General features: G+C 42.1%; 1 protein-coding gene across 1 annotated transcript; it reads left to right on the top strand.

Annotated features, from left to right (window-relative positions):
• Nucleotides 1–23: 23 nt before the first annotated feature.
• Nucleotides 24–22,891, top strand: LOC139155696 (phosphatidylinositol 4-kinase type 2-beta-like). Its single transcript, XM_070730938.1, has 10 exons — nucleotides 24–498; nucleotides 2,853–3,010; nucleotides 7,762–7,962; nucleotides 10,745–10,876; nucleotides 14,255–14,408; nucleotides 14,923–14,990; nucleotides 17,280–17,379; nucleotides 18,309–18,442; nucleotides 19,319–19,378; nucleotides 20,748–22,891. Exons 1-10 carry the CDS (start codon nucleotides 222–224, stop codon nucleotides 20,919–20,921), a joined length of 1,458 nt encoding a protein of 485 aa, XP_070587039.1. The 5' UTR covers nucleotides 24–221; the 3' UTR covers nucleotides 20,922–22,891.
• Nucleotides 22,892–22,975: the final 84 nt, after the last annotated feature.

Genomic DNA, 22,975 nt, shown 5'->3' with positions numbered 1-22,975 from the left:
ATATTTTACATTTTCACTTCCAGCTACACGCGAGGAAAAAGAAGTGAAGGGCGGAGCTGGAAATCAAGCCCGGCCCCCTGCTTGGCCCCGCTTCCTGGTATGGATCTCCCCAAGCCTCTCTACGCGCAGGCGCAAGACTCCTCCCTCCGCCCTCTCCCGAGGCGCATGCGCCCTCCAGCCATCCGACGCTCGAGAACCGGCCGTTGCCTCCGCGAGCCCCCATGGCGGAGGCCGGCTCGGCGCTTTCCCCGGAAGTGGAAGAAGAGGCGGACGAGGACCTGCTGCAATTAGAGACAGAATCGCCGGCCGTGGCGGTTTCCGGCCGGGCGGCGCCGACCGCTCCCGGCGGCGCCGTTCGCCTCCTAGCCTCCCGGGAGCCGCTCGAGGCGGCCTGCGAGGAGTCGGAAGAGGAGGAGGAGGAAGGCGACGGCGAGGAGTCGGAGCCGCTGCTGGGCGCGGCGGCGGCGGGCTGGGGCCGGAGGCCCCGTGAAGGGACAGGTGAGCTAAGGCGCAGCTGAGGCGAAGTTGACGCCTGAGGAGACGGTTGACGCGCCTGCGCGGAGGAGAGAGAAGGCGTGGCCACACGTGGGATGCTCGGGGCCGCGTGAGGAAGCGACGCACCTGCCCGGAGAAGGGAAGGGGGCGTGGGCGGGCGACGCTCCTGCTGGCCCTTCTTGGCGCTCTCGGAAGTGCGATCGGTCCTCGACTTACGACCGCCTCGTTTAAGTGTTTCGCCCTTGAAATTTCAAGGGCGCTTAAAAAAACGGAGGGAGGGAGGAGTTGAGGCCGTTATTTTCCCGCTTAACACGATCATTGCAGCCTCCCCCACGGCCGGTGCATGTAGTCCTCGACTTACGACCGTTTGTTTACAGTAGTGATAGCTGGGAGTGACAGCAACCCTGAAAAAGGGACCTGGCTTGCTTTTCATCCTTGTGACCACAGTGGCGTCCTTGTGGTCACGGTGGTCAACGTTTCAGTAGGTACAGTCCTCACTTTACGACCGTTCGTTGTTAATGGCGAGTATTCTGAGCAGAGCCTTGGTAGAATATATTGTGGTGTGTGCCACAAGGGTCTGTTCTGGGTCCTCTTCTTTTTAATATCTTTGTGAATGACATAGTCATAGGGGAAGGTTTGGTAGGGAAGGTTTGCCTATTTGCCATTGACTCTAATGTGTGAAATAGGGTTGATATTCCTAGAGGTGTCTGCAATATGCAAATGATTTAGCCTTACTAGATAAGTGGTCAAAGCAATGGAAACTGCAGTTTAATGTTTCCAAATGTAAAATAATGCACTTGGGCAAAAGGAATCCTCAATCGAAGTATTGTTTTGGCAGGTCTGTGTTAGCAAAAACTTCAGAAGAGAAGGATTTAGGGTAGTGGTTTCTGACAGTCTCCAAATGGATGAACAGTGCGGTCCGGCGGTAGGGAAAGCAAGTAGAATGCTTGGCTGCATAGCTAGAGGTACAGCAAGCAGGATGAGGGAGATTGTGATCCCACTGTATAGAGCGCTGGTGAGACCACATTTAGAATACTGTGTCCAGTTCTGGAGACCTCACCTACAAAAAGATATGGATAAAATTGAACGGGTCCAAAGACGGGCTACAAAAATGGTGGAAGGTCTTAAGCATAAAACCTATCAGGAAAGACTTCATGAACTCAATCTGTATAGTCTGGAGCAGTGTTTTTCAACCAGTGTGCCGCAAGACATGGTCAGGTGTGCCGCGAAGCTCAGAGAGAGAAACAAGAGAAAGAAAGAGAGAAAGAAAGAGCAAGAGAGAGAGAAATAAAACAAGAGAGAAAGAAAGCAAGAGAGAGAAAGAAAGAAGGCAAGAGAGAAAGAGAACAAGAGAGAAAGAAAGCAAGAGAAAGCAAGAAAGCAAGAGAGAGATAAAGAGAGGGAGGGAAGGTGAGAGAGAAAGAAAGAGGCAAGTAGGGAGGGAGAGAGAAAGAGAGCAAAAAAGGAAAGAATAAAGAGAGAAAGAGGGATGGAGAGAGAAAAAAAGAAGAGAGAAAGAGGGAGAGAGAAATAGAGCGAAAGGGAGGAAGAGAGGGAGAGAATTTTTTTGTCCAAACTTTTTTTAGCCGTCCCCCCCCCTCAATGTGCCCCATGGTTTTGTAAACGTTACAAATGTGCCGCGGTTCAAAAAAGGTTGAAAATCACTGGTCTGAAGGACAGAAGGAAAAGGGGGGACACGATCGAAACACTTAAATATGTTAAAGGGTTAAATAAGGTTCAGGAGGGAAGTGTTTTTAATAGGAAAGTGAACACAAGAACAAGGGGGCACAGACGGGTTAGTTGGGGGAAAGATCAGAAGCAACGTGAGAAAATATCATTTGACTGAAAGAGTAGTAGATGCTTGGAACAAACTTCCAGCAGATGTGGTTGGTAAATCCACAGTCACTGAATTGAAACATGCCTGGGATAAACATATATCCATCCTAAGATAAAAAACAAGAAATAGCATAAGGGCATTGATGGACCGTGAGGTCTTTTTCTCCCGTCAATCTTCTATGTTTCTATCTCTGTGCCGCATTCAATATTAATGGCCTTCTATCTGGGTCTGATGTGATTCGTTCCGCATGCTGCACAATTGTGCCTATGAGGACCAGCCCTCAGTGATTCCAATAGTTGTCGGGTCAGATTTCCAACAGCGTAGCTGTATTATGCAAATATAGCATCTGCACAGTCCTGTGCTTATTATTTTGGCATTTCTATTTGTGTCCCCTGTATATTTTTCCCTACTACTGGTAAGAAGTAAGCCAGTGTCTATTGAGAGATGAACTGCGGGAGGAAAGAAAAAAGAATATTGGCTGACGGCGCTAAACTTGAAATGATTGTTGCAATTCACACAGGAAATGTCGGAAGCATTGCAGAGATGAATCTGTTTGTGGACGATCCCGAATTTGCTGAAGTCATGCTACAAGCGGAACAAGCCATCGAAAGCGAAGTCTTCCCGGAAAGAATCTCTCAAGGATCCAGCGGAAGCTACTTTGTCAAAGACTCTAAGAGAGTGAGTGCCCTCGGCTCTGGGGTTCTTTGTGGGTTTATGGAACAGTTTTGGGGAAGGAATTTCCGTATTAGAATTCTTTATTGGCCAAGTGTGATTAGACACACAAGGAATTTGTCTTTGGTGCAGATGCTCTCAGTGTACATAAAAGAAAATATACATTTGTCAAGAATCATGTGGTACAACACTTAATGATTGTCATGGGAGTCAAATCAGCAATCAGGAAACAATCAATATTTAATAAAATATCTTAAGGATACAAGCAACAAATTACAGTGGGAGGAGATGGGTGATAGGAATGATGAGATAAAACTACTACTAGTAGTAGTGCAGACAGTAAATAGTTTGAAAGTGTTGAAGGAGTTATTTATTTGGCAGAGTGATGGCGTTTGGGGAAAAATCTGTTCTTGTTTCTAGTTGATATGGTATACAGTGCTCTATAATGACGTTTTGAGGGTATGAGTTGAAACAGTTTATGTCCAGGATGTGATGGGTCAGTCAATATTTTCACAGCCCTCTTTTTGACTCGTGCAATATGCAGGTCCTCAATTTGAAGGCAGGTTGGCAGTCATTGTTTTCTCTGCAGTTCTGATTCTCCTCCGAAGTCTGTGTCGGTCTTGTTGGGTTGCAGAACCAAAGTAGACAGTTCTAGAGGTGCAGATGACAGATTCAATTATTCTTCTGTAGCACTGGATCATCAGCTCCTTGGGCAGTTTGAGCTTCCTGAGTTGGTGCAGAAAGAACATTCTTTGTTGTGCTTTTTGGATGGTGTTTTTGATGTCAGGTGACCAGTTTAGGTCTTGAGATGTGACAGAGCCTAGAAGTTTGAAGGTCTCTACCGTTGATACTGGGTTGTCTGGTATTGTGAGAGGGGATAGGATGGGAGGGTTTCTCCTAAAGTCTACCACCATTTCTACGGTTTTGAATCAAGGTTAAACACACATAGGTTAAACATACAGTGATACTGGAGAGTCCTTTCTTTGCAGCTTATTAGCACTTTCTACTGCTCTGTCTTGCCCGCAGGACTGCTAATCAGATTTGAGCAGCTAGCCAGATGAATACCTGGTAGGCAGATTTTTCCCCCCATCTATTATCCTCCCCAAAAACTAAAGTGTGTCTTAAACTCTGAAAAATACAGTATGTATAAGTGTGTCGTGTATACCCCCATTTTCTAACTTTAGATTCAGTTGATCTCCAACTCTCATAGTATCTGTCCAAAATTGTCAGATATTTGGATGATATTATGTAAAGAAGTTGTATTATGAAAAAAACGAGAGAGGACATGTTTCGTGTTTTTTTGTGTGTGATACAACTTGGAAAAAAATTCAGAAATTGAAATGAATGCAAGCTGCTCAAGGATAGTAATCCAAAAGAGCATTGTATCTTTCATCTTCTTTCTGGCAAACAGAATTGCTGGATCTATCTCCAGATCCTATTAAATATAAATGACCTGTAGATCATATTTATCTTTTAGGTTGAAATGATGTAACTGAGTGGCACCACCTGAATTTTGCCTTGATCAACAATTTCCGGATCAAATAAAATTAAGGAAATAAGGTTGCTTTACGGACAAGGAAAATGAACTTCATAAATACTTGAAATATCAGTGACATTAAATGGCATAAGAAATTTGGATGAAAGGGCCTTAACATTAAACACAATAAGTTTTTTTTTTTACTATTACTTACTACTACCTTCCATAAAGTATCTCCATATTAAAAGAAATACTGTAGTTCTACAGCAGCAATTTTGCCTAGGTTTTTGCAGTGATACCCTTCTTTACTAGGATGTAAACATGAACCAGACAAGTAATTGAATATGGCTGCAGAGGTTAAGATATATAGGAGACAGAGGAGAGGAAATAAGCGAGCTAAATTGGAAATAATTGTCCATATAATGAATCCTGGCACGAAAACAAAGCCAATGCTAATGAAATCCTTTTATTAGCAACTGGGCCTTGAAGTCTCTGACTTCAGAGAAATCAACATTTTAATCCCATTTTAAATTTTAGATCAATGTCTCCACCTTCTCCTCTTAAAGCCATTCATTATTAAAGAAGACAAATTGGTTCAGAATTTTATTATACAAGCTTGGTTTATTTCTGTGCCTCTGACCTCACACCAGCCATCGATTGGCACTAAAACATCACCTTGTAATAGCATAACCAGTGAAACCTACTCTTGTTTATCGTAGCTTACCATGCAGTCTCTCATCTTCAGCCCATCGTTGTTGGTTTTTTAAAATTTTAGTCTGTCAGTATTGCATATAGCAGAATATACTGGAAAAGGTGTAAAAAAGGACAAGAGTGATCAAGGAAATGGAGCCCCTCCCTTATGAAACCAGGTTGCAACACCTCGGTCTCTTCAGCCCTGAAAGACGGCATTGAAGGGGTGACATGATTAAAGTGTATAATATCATGTGTGGGATAGAAAAGGTGGATAGAGAGAAATTATTTTCTCTAACAGCCAATACTAGGACGAGGGGGCCCTCCCTAAAGCTCATAGGTAAGAAAGTGAAGACAAATAAAGGGGAATATTTCTTCCCCCAGAGGGTCCCTGGTTTATGGAATTCCCTTCCAGAAGAGGTCGTGACAGCTGTCAGCCTGGATAGCTTCAAGGCAGGATGAGACAGATTCATGGAGGCCAAGTGTATCATAGGTGATTATTGAAACGGATGTCCAAGTGCCGCCTCTATGTTGGTTGAGGCAGGCAGGATTCCCTCGGGTCCCATTTGTTGCGGGTCAAAGGAAAGGGAGGGTTTTGCCTTCTCTTTCTGCTCAAGGGGTCACAATCTGAGATTAGTTGGGGGAAAGATCAGAAGCAACGTGAGAAAATATTATTTTACTGAAAGAGTAGTAGATGCTTGGAACAAACTTCCAACAGACATGATTGGTAAATCCATAGGGATTGAATGTAAACATGCCTGGGATAAACATAGATCCATCCTAAGATAAAATACAGGAAATAGTATAAGGGCAGACTAGATGGACCAGGAGGTCTTTTTCTGCCGCCAATCTTCTATGTTTCTAAGATCCCCATGGATAATTGGGGGCGTCTGTGGGACACCGAATGTTGGACTCGATGGGCTTTGGCCCGATTCAGCATGGCTCTTCTTAAGTTCTACATTACCCTTAATTTTAGAGACCACATTTGGAGTACTGTGTTCAGTTCTGGAGACCTCACCTACAAAAAGATATTGACAAAATTGAACGGGTCCAAAGACGGGCTACAAGAATGGTGGAAGGTCTTAAGTATAAAACGTATCAGGAAAGACTGAATGAACTCAATCTGTATAGTCTGGAAGACAGAAGGAAAAGGGGGGACATGATCGAAACATTTAAATATGTTAAAGGGTTAAATAGGGTTCAGGAGGGAAGTGTTTTTAACAGGAAAGTGAACACAAGAACAAGGGGACACAATCTGAAGTTAGTTGGGGGAAAGATCAAAGGCAACATGAGAAAATATTATTTTACTGAAAGAGTAGTAGATCCTTGGAACAAACTTCCAGCAGACGTGGTTGGGAAATCCACAGTAACTGAATTTAAACATGCCTGGGATAAACATATATCCATCCTAAGATAAAATACAGGAAATAGTAAAAGGGCAGACTAGATGGACCAAGAGGTCTTTTTCTGCCGTCAGTCTTCTATGTTTCTATGTTTAGTGACACTCTTAGAGTCAATATTATAGTAACATTTGGAGAATATGCAACGATTGCATTTGAGGGAAGTAAAACTCTTGCCAGAGGTATACTAATGGTTTATTGCAGTGATGCTGAACCTATGGCACGGGTGCCATAGGTGGCACATGGAGCCATATCTGAAGGCACGCGAGGCCCACACCCATGTGTGTGCTGGGCAGATGACTTGCACCCTTCTTTTCGGCATTTTCGCTCTCCCCAGGCTTCAATAAAGTCGCTTAAACCCTGGTGATGGCGAAAAATGGCCCAATAGGCCAACTGGAAGTTTGTTTCTGAAGTCAAGAGACTTCAGTGAAGCCTGTGCGCATGCGTGGGAGGGGGCAGCGCATGGGTTGTGCAAGTGCAGGGTATAGCATGGGGGGTTGTGAGCATGCACATAGGGGAGGGCATTGCATTATGGGTGTGGGCACGCCAGCACATGCTATCACATGCATACGCACCCTTTTGGCACCCGAGCCAAAAAAGGTTCACCATCACAAGTTTATTGTGTGCCTGGTCTTTTAAATCTCATTGCTGTGAGAGTCAAAACATAGCTAGTTTTATTGTTCAAAGTCAGGACTGCACAGTAGCTGCCTCGTCCTCTTTTCTTTCTATCGGAAATCAATGGCAACTCCGAAACAACAGCGCCGTATCGAATTTTTTATTTATTTTTGCAGTGCTATTTATTCGGCTAATGGATAGGGTATAAATAAAACATGCCTTATTGTGACTATGGTTTAAATGCTGTATGTATTTGTTTTGGAAGATGAAGTTGCAAAAAAAAGAGAGAACCCTTTATATTTTGATGCACAATTTGTATTTTGAATTTCCATAACTTTTAACATCTCGGGATTCTGAACTGAATCACTGCAATGGTTAATATCAATTGTGACCAGGAGAAAGAAGCGTCAGGTATTATTTGCTACCTTGAGTTATTTAGAAAACTATGAAAAAAAATTAAAAATATATGTTTTTGTAAACTATTTCTATGTTCGAGCAAACAAGCACACTTTTTTCAGATTCCTTTCTTTACGATTCCTTATTCATTCTTGCTTTTCTTCCCCCTTCTCCTTTAGAAAAGTATTGGAGTGTTTAAACCCAAATCGGAAGAGCCTTACGGTCACCTCAACCCAAAATGGACCAAATATTTCCACAAAATTTGCTGCCCTTGCTGCTTTGGCAGAGGCTGTCTTGTTCCGAATCAGGGATATCTCTCCGAAGCTGGTGCCTACCTTGTGGACAGCAAACTAGGATTAGGAGTGGTGCCCAAAACAAAGGTAAGAGTGGTTTGCAACATAAATTCAGCGTGAAGAAAAGGATTTATTTATTTGTTTATTTATATTATTTATTTACCTCCGAGACCGCCTCCTGCCGCACGAATCCCAGCGACCGATTAGGTCCCACAGAGTGGGCCTTCTCCGGGTCCCGTCAACTAAACAATGTCGGTTGGCGGGCCCCAGGGGAAGAGCCTTCTCTGTGGCGGCCCCGACTCTCTGGAACCAACTCCCCCCGGAGATTAGAACTGCCCCTACTCTCCCTGCCTTCCGTAAAGTTCTTAAAACCCACCTTTGCCGTCAGGCATGGGGGAACTGAAACATCTCCCCCGGGCATGTACAATTTATGTTTGATATGTTTGTGTGTTTGCTTGTTAGTATATTGGGGTTCTTTTTAAAACTTTTTAAAATATTTACATTTATTTGAATCTATTTGGATTTGTACGATTTGTTTATGCCTTGTTGTGAGCCGCCCCGAGTTCGCGGAGAGGGATGGCATACAAATCTAAATAATAAATAAAATAAATAAATAAATAAATTTGTTTGTTTGTTTATTTGTTTGTTTGTTTGTTTATTCGATTTTTATGCCGCCCTTCTCCTTAGACTCAGGGCGGCTTACAACATGTTAGCAATAGCATTTTTTTAACAGAGCTAGGCTATTGCCCCCACAATCCGGGTCCTCATTTTACCCACCTTGGAAGGATGGAAGGCTGAGTCAACCTTGAGCCGGTGATGAGATTTGAACCGCTGACCTTCAGATCTACAAGTCAGCTTCAGTGGCCTGCAGTACAGCACTCTACCTGCTGTAAAACTGTAAAAAAAAAAAAAAGTAAAATTAAAACTTTTAAAACTAGTTTTCAGACTGGCAGATTACTTTTGACTTTTGGGATTAACAGATTAACAGAGTTGAAAGGGACCTTTTGGGTCATCTAGTCCAACCCCCCACCATTTCTGACAGAGGGCAGTCCAGTCTCTTATTGAAAGCCTCCAGGGATGGAGTTCCCACAACTTCTGAAGGCAATTTCTGTTCCGTGGGTTGATTGTTCTCACTGTCAGAAAAAATTATCCTTATTTCCAGGTTGAATCTCTCCTTGATCAGCTTCCATCCATTGTTCCTTGTCTGGCCTTTGGGCGCTTTGGAAAATAGCTTGACACCCCCCCCCCCCCCTCTCTGTGGCAGCCCCTCAAATATTGGAACACTGCTATCATGTCTCCCCTGGTCCTTCTCTTCACTAGACTAGCCATGCCCAGTTCCTGCAATAGTTCATCGTGTGTTTTAGCCTCCAGTCTCCTAAACTTTTTATTTTATTTATTTATTTATTTACATTTGTCAAACAGTTATTGGATGGTAATTTGTACATTAGAAAAGTAATGATAAAAAGGAATGATAGAAGACAATAGAACAGTAGGACAGGGATGGTAGGCCCAATGGTGCACTTATGCACGTCCCTTAAGTGGGCCTTCCCCCAGTTTATGACCTTTCTTGCTGCAGCTGTTAAGCAGATCATTGCGGTGAAGTTAGTAACACGGTTGTTAAGTGAATCTGACTTCCTCCCCTTGACTTTTCCTTGTCGAATGGTCATAAAAGGGGAATCACATGGCCCCAGGACGCTGCAACTATCTTAAATGATTTTTAAGGGTTACTAATGCACTTTTAAAATTGTTTTTACTGTTATTGTAATCTCATATTTTCTATAGCAGTGATGGCGAACCTATGGCTGGGGTGCCAAAGCTGGCACATGGAAACATCTGCTGACATGTAAGCCGTTGCCGTTGTTCAGTTCCAACATACATTTGTGTGCTGGCCAGCTGAGTTTTGGCTCGCACAGAGGCTCTGGGAGGGCATTTTTGGCTTCCAGAGAGCCTCCACTGGGTGGGGCAGGGTGTTTTTTACCCTCCACCAGCTCCAGGGAAGCCTACTGCACCCACCAGACGTTGGGAAACAGGCCTTTTCCAGCCTCCAGAGGGCCTCCTGGGGGTGGGGGAAGCTCTTTTCGCTCTCTCCAGGCATTGAATTATGGGTGTGGGCACTCACACATGCATGATAACACGCAGGCAACCACTGATACGTATTGGCACTAACAATTACATCAAAAACATATGGATAAAACTTTAGGGAAATCTACACCACCTATGTGCTTAAACCACAGGCCCCAAAGCATGTAAGCTCCAGCTCTAACGCTGGCCTTCTCTTCTTACTACTCCTCTTTTGCTCCAATTTCCTATCCCCCTTCCCCTTATATCTCCTTCCCTTCTTCCCCAACCCCCTACCTTTCTTCTTTTCTCCCTCCCCACCTACGTGTACTATATAAGTAAATTATAAATGTTAGAATGCACATTATATATATCCCTTTTGCTTTTCTGTACCCTGTTTTTAATGTATATATTCAATAAAAATATTTTTTTTTAAAAAAAGATAACATGCAGGCAAGCTCTTTCGGCACCCGAGGGAAAAAAGGTTCGCCATCACTGTTCTGTACTGTCTTTTAATTATTATTGTTATTATTATGAGCCGCCCAGAGTCCTATTGGAATTGGGCGGCATATAAATTTCACAAACAAATAAATACAGTAAATATGAACCCCTTGCCAAGTGTCTGAATTCTGAACGCAGGAGGATGCCAAAATTGCAAGTGTGAAAAATGGTCACAAGTCACTTTTTTCCATGCCATCGTTAACTTCGGGCACTAAATGAACTGTCGTACAGCTTAACAAAGAGGCGGATACAGTGAGTGTACAGTGTCACCCCGAAAACGTTAAACGTGATTCCGCTGTCTGCGTTTCAGGTTGTCTGGTTTGTAAGCGAGACGTTCAACTACAACGCAATAGACCGCGCCAAGTCGAGAGGCAAGAAATACGCTTTGGAAATTGTGCCAAAAGTTGGCAAAAAGTTTCATCGAATTGGACTACCTCCTAAGGTAAACCCTGAAAAAAATATTCCCTACTTCAATTTTATGGAGGAGTGGGAGTTTGTTCTTTATTTCTACTCCTGCTCTGGGATAAATTGTAAGTAATAAAGTATTAAATAATTAGGAAAAGTTTTACATCTGATCCCAAGCGTGCTTTTCTCAGGAGGCAACTGGACTTTCTTGTTATTTTCCTTTGAAGATGTTTTGCCTCTCCCCCAAGAAGCTTCTTCAGTTCTGACAGGATAGTGGGGAATGGAAGGAATTATATTCCTACTAGTAGTAAGATACCTGTGTTTCGTTACGAAACTATGTGATCAGGCTGAGGGCTGGGTTCCACTTACCATTGCCACTAGTTCGCATTGCAACGTTTTGCACATGTGTGCTCACTCAGCTCATGCGCCCCCTCATTCAATTTTGCCTCTGCGCATGCTCAGCCCGAAACACAGCTGAGGAGCTGATCAGAATGTCTAAACTCCCAGCCCGCAGGCCAGATGAGTCCAATGCTGGCGATGCCCAAGCTTATTGTAGCAACGGGGTAGCATCAGAGTGTGTTACTATTGTTCTGACGGACTCTCTGGTAGACTCCTCCCAAAAATTCACAGGTACAAATTTCAGACACACACGTTTGAAAATTCAAAACAATGTTCTTTATAAGGAAAATTCACTTAACCTAAGCCCTCTTTTGTTATAGCCAAGAGCACTCGTCTCCAAACAAACTGGTAATTTGTACAAGTCCCTTATCAGTTCTGAGATACTTAGCTTGCAGCTGTGAGGCAATTCACAGTCCTTCTTTCACAAAGTGAAACACACTTTGCTCTGGTTTAGTTTCAAAGTGGGGAAAAATCAGCACACAAAAGGTCCAAGTCAGTAAAGCAGTCACGAAACACAACAATCAGATAATCCTCCACAATGGCCAAACCCACAGGCTGCTATTTATAGCAGCCTCACTAATTACCACAGCCCCACCCAACCACAGGTGGCCTCATTTTCTTTCCTCATTCTCAGTTGTTGCTGCCTATGCATCGCTCTCCGCATGCGTGGCTGTATCATTAACTCTTGTTCTGAATCCAAGGAGGAGAGAGATAATTGATCTCCTTCTGAGCTGTCTGCCACACTCTCCTCCTCCCTGTCACTCATGTCTTCTTGGTCAGAGGAGCCTTCATCAGCAGATTCCACCGGGAGCAAAACAGGCCTGCAGCATGTGGATGTCTCCCCCACATCCACAGTCCTTGGGGCAGGAGCTGGGCCAGAGCTAGCCACAACAACTATAAAGGAACTGGCAGTTGGAAAACAGTTCTTTTCCATTCCATTCTTTTCAGGTGGGTAGTGGGGAGTAGAATGTCTAACTCCTTATGTCAGGGAGTTAGGAGATAGTGTCAGGATTCCAATTAACATCTGAGAAATAAAATCCAGAGTCCAGTCTTAGGATTTCTTCCAAGTTCCAATTTATTAACAGAGCCATGTTGGCACACTAGTCATCCCAGTACTGACGATCCTATAGTTCCCCACCCAGGTTAAGATTCATCCATCATCCTCACACCCACATGATGTGGACCAGTCCAGCATCTGCACATCCACGAACCTCCTCCTACTTCCACTGCTGCTGGACAGAAGATGACCTTGGAGCTTCAAGAAAGGAATTTGTTTCCCCTCATGCAACCACCCCTCCCAATTCTCACGATACTACTCTTATTTGCGGCAGGCCAAAGTTTAACTCAAACAATGGCTTCGGCTTGACACTTTAGCATCAGAGTGTGTTATCAGATCATCCTGCATAGCTAGAGGTATAACAAGCAGGAAGAGGGAGATTGTGATCCCGCTATATAGAATGCTGGTGAGACCACATTTGGAATACTGTGTTCAGTTCTGGAGACCTCACCTACAAAAAGATACAGTATTGACAAAATTGAACGGGTCCAAAGACGGGCTACAAGAATGGTGGAAGGTCTTAAGCATAAAACGTATCAGGAAAGACTTCATGAACTCCATCTGTATAGTCTGGAGGACAGAAGGAAAAGGGGGGACATGATCGAAACATTTAAATATGTTAAAGGGTTAAATAAGGTTCAGGAGGGAAGTGTTTTTAATAGGAAAGTGAACACAAGAACAAGGGGACACAATCTGAAGTTAGTTGGGGGAAAGATCAAAAGCAACATGAGAAAATATTTTACTGAAAGAGTAGTAGATCCTTGGAACAAACTTCCAGCAGACGTGGTAGATAAATCCACAGCAACTGAATTTAAACATGCCTGGGATAAACATATATCCATCCTAAGATAAAATACAGAAAATAGTATAAGGGCAGACTAGATGGACCAAGAGGTCTTTTTCTGCCTTCAGACTTCTATGTTTCTATGTTTCTATCCTAATGATCTGATGGTCATTTCGAAAAACCCTTTCTTAGTGAGCACCTAGAAGCCAAGAGGAATATATGTGCTAAGTTTCAAGTTTGTAGGCTTTACAGTTCTGGAGATTTCTTGATGATGTGTGAGTGGTATTTGGCTTTCATGGATGGATGGATGGATGGATGGATAGCATATAGATGGATGATAGATAGATAGATAGATAGATAAGATAGATAATAATAATTTATTAGAGTTGTATGCCGCCCCTCTCCAAAGACTCAGATAGATAGATAGATAGATAGATAGATAGATAGATAGATAGATAGATAGGTGAATAGATTGATAGATATTTATCCCCTTCCATTCCTATATTATAAATCCTTCCATTCCTCACCATCCTGTCAGAGGCGGAGAAGCTTTTTGGATGAGAAGTGAAACATCTTCAAAAAACCCCAAACAAACCAGAAAGTCCAGTTGCCTCCTAAAAAAGCATCTTTGGAACAACCAGGTTTTGGACGACTGTGATTCTCTATAGACTTTAAGTCTGATGTAACATTTGTTTGTTTGTTTCTTTGATTATTGATTGATTGATTTTTATGCTGCCCTTCTCCTTGGACTCAGGGCAGCTTACAGCATGTTAGCAATAGCACTTTTTAACAGAGCCAGCCTATTGCCCCCACAATCTGGGTCCTCATTTTACCCACCTCGGAAGGATGGAAGGCTGAGTCAACCTTGAGCTGGGGGTGAGATTTGAACCGCTGATCTGCAGATCTAGGAGTCAGCTTTAGTCGCCCGCAGTACTGCACTCTACCCACTGCGCAGGTTCAGATTAAAAATACTGTACATTTTGAAAGGCATTCTCAAGCCCAATGTCATTGGATAATTCTCAGTGGAATCTTCTTTGCCAATAAATATTATTTTTACATCGCCTGATGAAGCTCACGGCTTGACTTAGTAAGGGCATTTGCTTTCATATCTTTATTTAGCTTTATGCATTCGGATCCATTTCATAAAACGCAGGCTTTTATATTTGAAATGGCAGGTTGGCTCCTTTCAGCTTTTCGTGGAAGGTTACAAAGAGGCCGACTATTGGCTCAGGAAATTTGAAACGGACCCCTTGCCCGAGAACACAAGGAAACAGTTGCAGTCACAGTTTGAGAAGTTGGTGGTGCTTGATTATGTTATCAGAAACACTGGTATGTAACAGGGGTTTCGTTTTTTTAATTATTCTTTTTATCTGTTACCTTTGAATTCTTCTCCATTCCAAGCAGAGAAAAATGGCGAAGAAAACACCCAAGTTCTTTAAACCTTAAATGGAATACACTTCTCAAAATAAAATAAAATAAAATAAAAGGAACACTCAAAGACATCACATCCTAGATCTGAATGAATGAAATATTCTCATTGAATACTTTGTTCTGTACAAAGTTGAATGTGCTGACAACATGTGAAATTGATTTGTCGATCAGTATTGCTTCCTAAGTGGACAGTTTGATTTCACAGAAGTTTGATTTACTTGGAGTTATATTGTGTCATTTAAGTGTTTCCTTTATATTAATTAATTAATTAGATTTGTATGCCGCCCCTCTCTGTAGACTTGGGGCACACGCTTTTCGGTTTGGGCACTCGGTGCCAAAAGGGTTTGCCATCTCAGCTGTGGCAGAACCCTTACATTTCTTTTAATTGTGATTCTCCTTAATTTCTTTGAAGATCGAGGCAACGATAACTGGTTAGTCAAGTATGAAAAACAGAGCGATGGGACTGATCTTTCCGACAAGGTAGGTCAAGGGCTCTTCTGCCTCTATCACGGGGATTATTTATTTATTTATTGGATTTGTATGCCGCCCCTCTCCGCAGACTCGGGGCGGCTAACAACAATGATAAAAACAGCATGTAACAATCCAATTAATAAAACAACTAAAAACCCTTATAATAAAACCAAACATATACACAAACATACCATGCATAACTTGTAATGGCTTAGGGGGAAGGAATATCTTAACTCCCCCATGCCTGGCGGCATAAATGAGTCTTGAGTAGTTTATGAAAGACAGGGAGGGTGGGGGCAATTTTAATCTCCAGGGGGAGTTGGTTCCAGAGGGCCGGGGCCGCCACAGAGAAGGTTCTTCCCCTGGGGCCCGCCAAACAACATAGTTTAGTTGATGGGACCCAGAGAAGGCCAACTCTGTGGGACCTGATCGGTCGCTGGGATTCATGTGGTAGCAGGCGGTTCCGGAGGTAATCTGGTCTAATGCCATGTAGGGCTTTAAAGGTCATGACCAACACTGTGAATTGTGACCGGAAACTGATTGGCAGCCAATGCAAGCCACGGAGTGTTGAAGAAACGTGGGCGAATCTTGGAAGCCCCACGACGGCTCTTGCGGCTGCGTTCTGCACGATCTGAAGTTTCCGAACACTTTTCAAAGGTAGCCCCATGTAGAGAGTATTGCAGTAGTCGAACCTCGAGTTGATGAGGGCATGAACGACTGTGAGCAATGACTCCCTGTCCAAATAGGGCCGCAACTGGTGCACCAGGCGAACCTGGGCAAACGCCCTTCTTGCCACAGCCGAAAGATGATGTTCCAATGTCAGCTGTGGATCGATACAGAATGACCAGTAATTGATGCTATTTGTGTTCAGTTATGTATCCGATTATAGATTTTATAAATAATTTTTTCTCATCTTGTGTTCTTATAAAAATCATCAATTTTATAGACAGCAGAATCTCCGGTCATGACCATAATCCGTTCTGTGACTTTGGTTGCAACCCGATTTGGTCATGACCGAAAGCGAGATAGACTGCACATGCTTGTACAAAAAAAAAAAAAAAGTGCATAAAGGGAAATAGCCGTGGCTGTATTTGATTGCCACCCAAGTATTGTTCTATCCCGGCCCTACGCCGATTGAAAACAAAGAAGGAATCCACGCGCTGATATTTCAAATCAATCTTTTAATATAGAAAGCCTTATTTATACAAGCAAAATTCATGCCTGTGAGTTTGTCTTGGCAGCTTCTCAGTGAGAGTAATTAAGAGATAACAGTTCCGTGGTTAGGCTGCTTCCAAAGATCAAAGCTAGTTGCAAATTCCTTCATGAGTTAAGGAGTCTACAGACTTACTTTTACAGCTTCCCAGCTCCACAGACAGGGCACTTTTACTCCAAGGATTTTAGCAGGAAAATAACAGTTGGCAAACGTAACATGGCTAAAACCTCAAACATCATCTGACTCCATTGCAAAATATTAAAACTCCACCCCGAATTTATTTATTAAATAAATAGACTCGGGGCGGCTAACAACAGTAATAAAAAATATCATATAAATCCAATACTAAAACAACTAAAAAACCCTTATTGTAAAACCAAACATTCCTACAAACAAACATAACATGCATAAATTGTAACGGCCTAGGGGGAAAGAATATCTCAGTTCCCCCATGCCTAACGGCAGAGGTGGGTTTTAAGGAGCTTACGAAAGGCAAGGAGGGTGGGGGCAATTCTAATCTCCAGGAGGAGTTGGTTCCAGAGGGCCGGGGCCGCCACAGATAAGGCTTTTCCCCTGCGCCCCGCCAAACGACATTGTTTTGTTGATGGGACCCGGAGAAGGTCGACTCTGTGGGATCTAACCGGTCGCTGGGATTCATGCAGCAGAAGGCGGTCTCGTAGATACCCTGGTCCAGTGCCATGAATTACTCATCCGCCACCCTTAAATACCTATGAGGAGTGGTCAACAATTCCCTAAAGTTACAAACTACAGACTACTTCCTTTTCCCATACAAGTATTCTTGTCTTTTTTTTAATCTTCTAAAGTGGGCATCTAACCAAGGCTCTTGCCCTTGGCTAAAGTGGGCTTCAATTCTCAGAATTCTGGGAGTTGAAGTCCACAACTCTTAAAAGTGGCCCAGTTTGGAGATCCCTGTGCTAGATTATTGCCGAATTATAAATTGAAAACAATTGCATGGCATATATTGCACATGCTTAATATTCTGTTCAAATGTTAGTTTTCGTTTCTCTGTCCAATATCTGTACCTTGATTACTTCTGATTTTGTTTATTAATTGCTTTCCTATAGGAGATCCAATGGATTAATGAAAAGGAACCTATTATTAAAATTGCAGCCATTGATAATGGTCTGGCTTTTCCTTTCAAGCATCCTGATGAGTGGAGAGCATGTGAGTTTTTGGAATTTTTTTAAAATAAGAATGCATGACATTGAAAGTATTGTTATTGGCAGATTTTATTACATCTATAGATATAATAAAGTTATTGCTGGCCTCAAACCAGGAAATGGTGAGTTCTAATCCTGCATTAGGCATGAAAGCCAGCTTGGTGACTTTGAGTCATTCTGTCCTGCCCAGAGTCCACCTCACTGGGTTGTTGTTAGGAAAAGGAGAAGGAGGAAGGACTATTATATGTGTTTGCCACCTTGAATTACTTATAAAGTAATAAACATGGGATTAAAATCCAATACACAAAATAATAAATAATATCCACCTAGCAAACAAAGGCAGGCATTCATGCTTTTCTTTCAACTTCATGTTAACTTCATGTGAACAGAAATGATTAACAAGATTTTGTATTGCAACACCAGGGTTTATCTAGCTCTCAAAGCAGCTTCAGATTTCTTATACCTGATTATCAATGATGCTTATTTATTTATTTATTCGTTCGTTCATTCATTCATTCATTCATTTATTAGATTTGTATGCTGCCCCTCTCCAAAGACTCGGGGCGGCTCACAACAGCAATAAAAACAATATAGCAGTGGAACAAATCTAATATTAAAAACATATAAAACCCTATCATTATTTAAAAAACCAAACAGCACATTCATACCAAACATTAAACAAAGTATAAAAAAGCCTGGGGGAAAGGTGTCTCAACTCAACTCAACTTAATTGATCATTATGCATTTTATGCATATATTTGGTCAAGTGCCCCATTGGGCAATGTTAATCTGCCTCGTGTGAACGGCAGTCTGTTCTTTTATTTAAGTTGGGAAGAATACAACTTCGTTTGAAGACCTCTGTCCTAAAGTCAATTGATTGAGCTTTGCACCTGAAAAGTTGAATCGTCAACCTGTTTATTATGTCTCTCTCAGATCCATTCCACTGGGCTTGGCTTCCACAAGCAAAAGTCCCCTTTTCTCAAGAGACCATAGATTTGATACTTCCTCGTATTTCCGACATGAATTTCGTACAGGACCTCTGTGAAGATCTATATGAACTTTTTAAGGTAAAATTTCAGAAGTGACTTTGGGCAAAACTGTAGCACGGCGGTGGGCAGAACAATGGCCCATGCCTAGCTGTTCTATGACATACCACATTTTTCGGCGTATAAGATGCACCAGAGTATAAGACACACCTTAGGTTTTGGGAAGGAAAATAGGGAGAAGAATCTGCATACCAGGTATTCATCTGGTTAGCATCCTTAGTCTGGTCAGCTTCAGCACATTTTATTCCCCTGGTTAGGACTTTAAAAAAAAACTTTATTCAGAGAGAGTAAAAATGAAAGAGCTTGCAAGCCAGTAAGAGCTGGGAACATCATTAGCACCTAGAAAAGAAACATTTGGAGCAAGTAGAGCAATGAAAAGAACCCTGCAAAGACTTAGGGCTTGGAAAACATTCTTCACAGAAAGTAACAATGAAAGAGCTTGCAAGCCAGTAAGAGCTGGGAACATCTTTAGCACCTAGAAAGAAACATTTGGAGCAAGTTAGAGAAATAAAAAAACCCTGCATAGTCTTAGGGCTTGAAAAACATTCTTTGCAGAGAAAAACATTGAAAGAGCCTGCAAGGTAAGAGCTGGGAAGATCATTAGCAGCTAGTTAGAGCTTTGAGGAGGGAAGCTACATTCAGAGCCTAAAACACACCCAAATTATCAGCCTCTTTTAGGGAGGAAAAAGGTGTGTCTTATACTCTATAAAATACGGTATTTGTTGTTCTAAGCTGTAAGTACAGTGAAATGTCAAAATACAGAAAGTTAATTGGACTTTGTACAAGCTTTTAAATGGTTCGGTATACTTTCTTATTATTTTAAGTGGTTATTTATAGGTGGATCTGATTTGACTTATGAAGGTTTCTCAAAATCAATTTGTTTTTCTTCCAATAAAGACTGACAAAGGGTTCGACAAAGCTACATTTGAGAACCAAATGTCTGTGATGAGAGGACAGGTAAGGAGATTTTTCTCTCGGACGATGTGTTTTAAATTTGCATCTTTGCCTCATCTATGAGGGTCGCCCAGAAAGTAATTCACCACATTTTTTTCCCCTTCAACAATTATTCTTTGAACCCAATGAAACTCACACACAAGAAAGAACTATGTTTCTTCTGCACTCCCTATTTTTCCATGTAATCTCCTTCCCGTTCTATGGCCTTCCTCCAGCGAGACACAAAGGCGTGTATGCCCTGTCGGTACCACTCCTTGTTCGGGTCACTAAGCCATTTCTCCACTGTAATGGCCCCACCCTCTGTGCCCAGCGACTAACCGTACTTCTGTCGACTGCAGATTCTCCATAAACTGTCACACAAACGTTTGTGAATGTTCCCAACAGTTTCTTTCTCCGCAGTGAGAAATTCAATGCCGACACGCTGCTTGTAACGTACATCACTTACAGGCGCCATTTTGTAACACTGCTGCAACTACGCGATCTGTCCGAAGAAACACAACATTTACACACGCACTCCTGACAATTCAAATAATGTATATCTAAAGTTTCGTATTCGTACCATTACTGTAGGCTGAGGAAACAAATGTGCACTGCCTTCTGGGCGACCCTGGTATAATTGTAGCAGTTGCTTTTGAGTGAAGCATAGAATCTAGGTGGGTTTTTTCCTTTCTGTTTAGACTTTAGGACACAACTTGTTTCATTTATTATAATTAGTCCTCAACATACGATCACGACTGAGCGCTAACATAAGGAAAGACTTAATGAACTCAATCTGTATAGTCTGGAGGACAGAAGGAAAAGGGGGGACATGATCGAAACATTTAAATATGTTCAAGGGTTAAATAAGGTCCAGGAGGGAAGTGTTTTTAATAGGAAAGTGAACACAAGAACAAGGGGACACAATCTGAAGTTAGTTGATCAAAAGCAACATGAGAAAATATTATTTTACTGAAAGAGTAGTAGATCCTTGGAACAAACTTCCAGCAGACGTGGTTGGTAAATCCACAGTCACTGAATTTAAACATGCCTGGGATAAATATAGATCCATCCTGAGATAAAATACAGGAAATAGTATAAGGGCAGACTAGATGGACCATGAGGTCTTTTTCTGCCGTCAGTCTTCTATGTTTCTATGTTAAGTAAGAAACTTGTGAAAAAGCACGTTCCCCAAAGTCTGTCTGTCTCTCTGTCTCTCTCTGTCTCTGTCTCTCTCTCTCTCACACACACACACACACGCAGCATTGCTCCACGCCCCGCCCAGAGGGGTCTGCCCCACTATTTGAAAAGCATAGCAGGATCACTCTTGTTTCTGCCAGCGTTCGGGCTAAGCTAAAGTACCGTTTCCTATCTGAGCCCCATTCCTCTTTTGCAGATACTTAACCTTACTCAGGCCTTAAAGGATGGCAGAAGCCCTCTTCAACTGGTCCAGATGCCTCGGGTGGTTGTGGAGAGAAGCCACGGTGGAACCCAAGGAAGGATCGTTCACTTGAGCAATGCATTTACTCAGACTTTTCACAGCCGGAAGCCTTTTTTCTCCTCCTGGTAAAAAAAAGACAAGTTAAAAAGAGACCTTTCGTTTAAGAGAGATGTTCTACCACGTAAAGATTTCCGAATAATTTTTTTTTCCTCTGCCACCTCCCACATCCCTCCCTACGTTGGACTGCCAAAGCCTCAAAAGTTTTATATATTGAATGTACTCCGTTTACACTTTTATTTAAAATTGTGAAATTTCACATCAGGGAAACGAGGAGCTTGTCCTAAAATTCTATTTTTTTATAGATGGTTCGACTTTTTTTTTTGCTTATTTACTTTTGAAAAGTGGTGGGGCGAGGGAATAAAAGTTTACAGACGCCAAAGACTACTTCTGACTTAACTGGGGAGGGGGAGAGATTCAGTTGCCTACAATATCAGAAATTATAATCTGATTTTTAGAGATACGATTGGAAATGCCTGGCCTTTTATTCTGCTACCTAGTTTTCTCTCCATCACTTTAACCCACTCCATAGGACCAGTCCCAATCTAATCTACATTTGGAAAATAAAGGGCTTGAAGGTGGGTTAAATGCATGTTGGTAGAGAGGAAACGTACTGTAATTATGTCACAGTTCTCACCCGTTATTTTCATTGAAGGCATTGAAGATCTAATTACAATTTAGCATCTGCTCCACTGTACATTGTTTCATTTGGGAAAGGAACAGAGTAGTTGATCTGTGCTTCTTCACCACTTCATAATTTATTGCACATCCTAGCTGCATTTTTAGCCTCAAGCTGCATCTGTACTTAAAAAAAAAACCCCATTGCTAATTACAAACGTGGCTTTTTTTGGAGGGGGATACACAATTTTAGGAACACGGTTGCCAGGTTTTCATGCCTTTTCAGTTCCTTGTTTTCTGTGCAGAAAGAAAAAAAATTCAGCCAATTGCACACGAATCTGTCTATGTTTAAAGGTACAACACCTTTAACATTGTGTTTAGCAATGTTAACCATTTTAAGGTTAGTATCAAGGAGTGACACATTCCAAGAATTGTTGGTTTTTTCTGGACCAAGAACTGGGTGAGGGAAATCGCTACCAAAAAAAGAAAGAAAATAGTCCCCATCCCCCCCCCCCCCCCCCCCCTGAGATGATACGTATCAATAAATGCATGCTTTCAGTCTTGTGATTCTTTTGTCAGGATAATGAATCGGGGAAATACTGTATTTTACGCCATTTTGGGTCGGTAGCATTGGAGTTTTGAAACTTTTGCCAAAGCCAATTAAATTGACTAACTTAATGAAACCAAAGCTCGCCGGCACGTTTGTGCCTCTTCCTCGCACCACTATCTTGGTCTCGAGGAGATTAAAAAAAACCTTGCAAATTGGAAATATCATTTTTTATTGTTTTTGCGGTCAGGCGATTCCTCAACCACTTCCAAACTTTTGCATTTGGCTTTTAACCGATTGCTTGCAAGACACTTAACACTCAAGGAGTTCTAAGCTTCAGGGTTTGAAGTTGGTGTCAAAAACGGGGTGGGTTTTGTGTGGGTTAAAGTTGTGCCTCGGTAGCTTTCTCAGAAATACTGTATCTTTAACTGCTGAGCAATATCCTCAGAGTTCTTGCATTGCTGCTTCTGTTAATGTTTGTTAAATCAATGTAGACTTTGGGATAAATTACTTGATATTCTAAAATGCACAAGCCTTAATATTGAAGATTTACTGTATTGCAGGTTTATACATTTGTTCCGATATCAGTTTTTATCCATTCCTGGAAAACTATTTTAAAAAAGGAAATAAAAGATGGACTTTGCTTTCTCAAAATGTGCTGCTGCAGACCCGCCACAGTTGTCCACGCACATTTAATCTGTTTTTGGAGAGAACTATCTGGAACAGAGATCCTCCCCTTCTTAAGACGAGGTTCATTTTATCCCATTTACGATATTTGTCCTGCTGCTATCTCCCATGTTCCTAGCACAAAGAGACCACACTTTTTAGCCAGCCTAATTTTGTTTTATCATTAAAGTGAATTGTTTCAATTAAAAAATCTTGCGTTTTCTGATCTTTGGACACTTAACACCACCACGCGGCATCGCAGAAGGCGATATCAGAAGAGATGACCAAATCAACA

Source organism: Erythrolamprus reginae, unplaced genomic scaffold (genome assembly GCF_031021105.1).
Source record: "Erythrolamprus reginae isolate rEryReg1 unplaced genomic scaffold, rEryReg1.hap1 H_47, whole genome shotgun sequence".
Classification (NCBI taxonomy): domain Eukaryota; kingdom Metazoa; phylum Chordata; class Lepidosauria; order Squamata; family Dipsadidae; genus Erythrolamprus; species Erythrolamprus reginae.
Note: the sequence above shows the minus strand (reverse complement) of the source record. Positions and strands in the feature narration are given on the sequence as shown.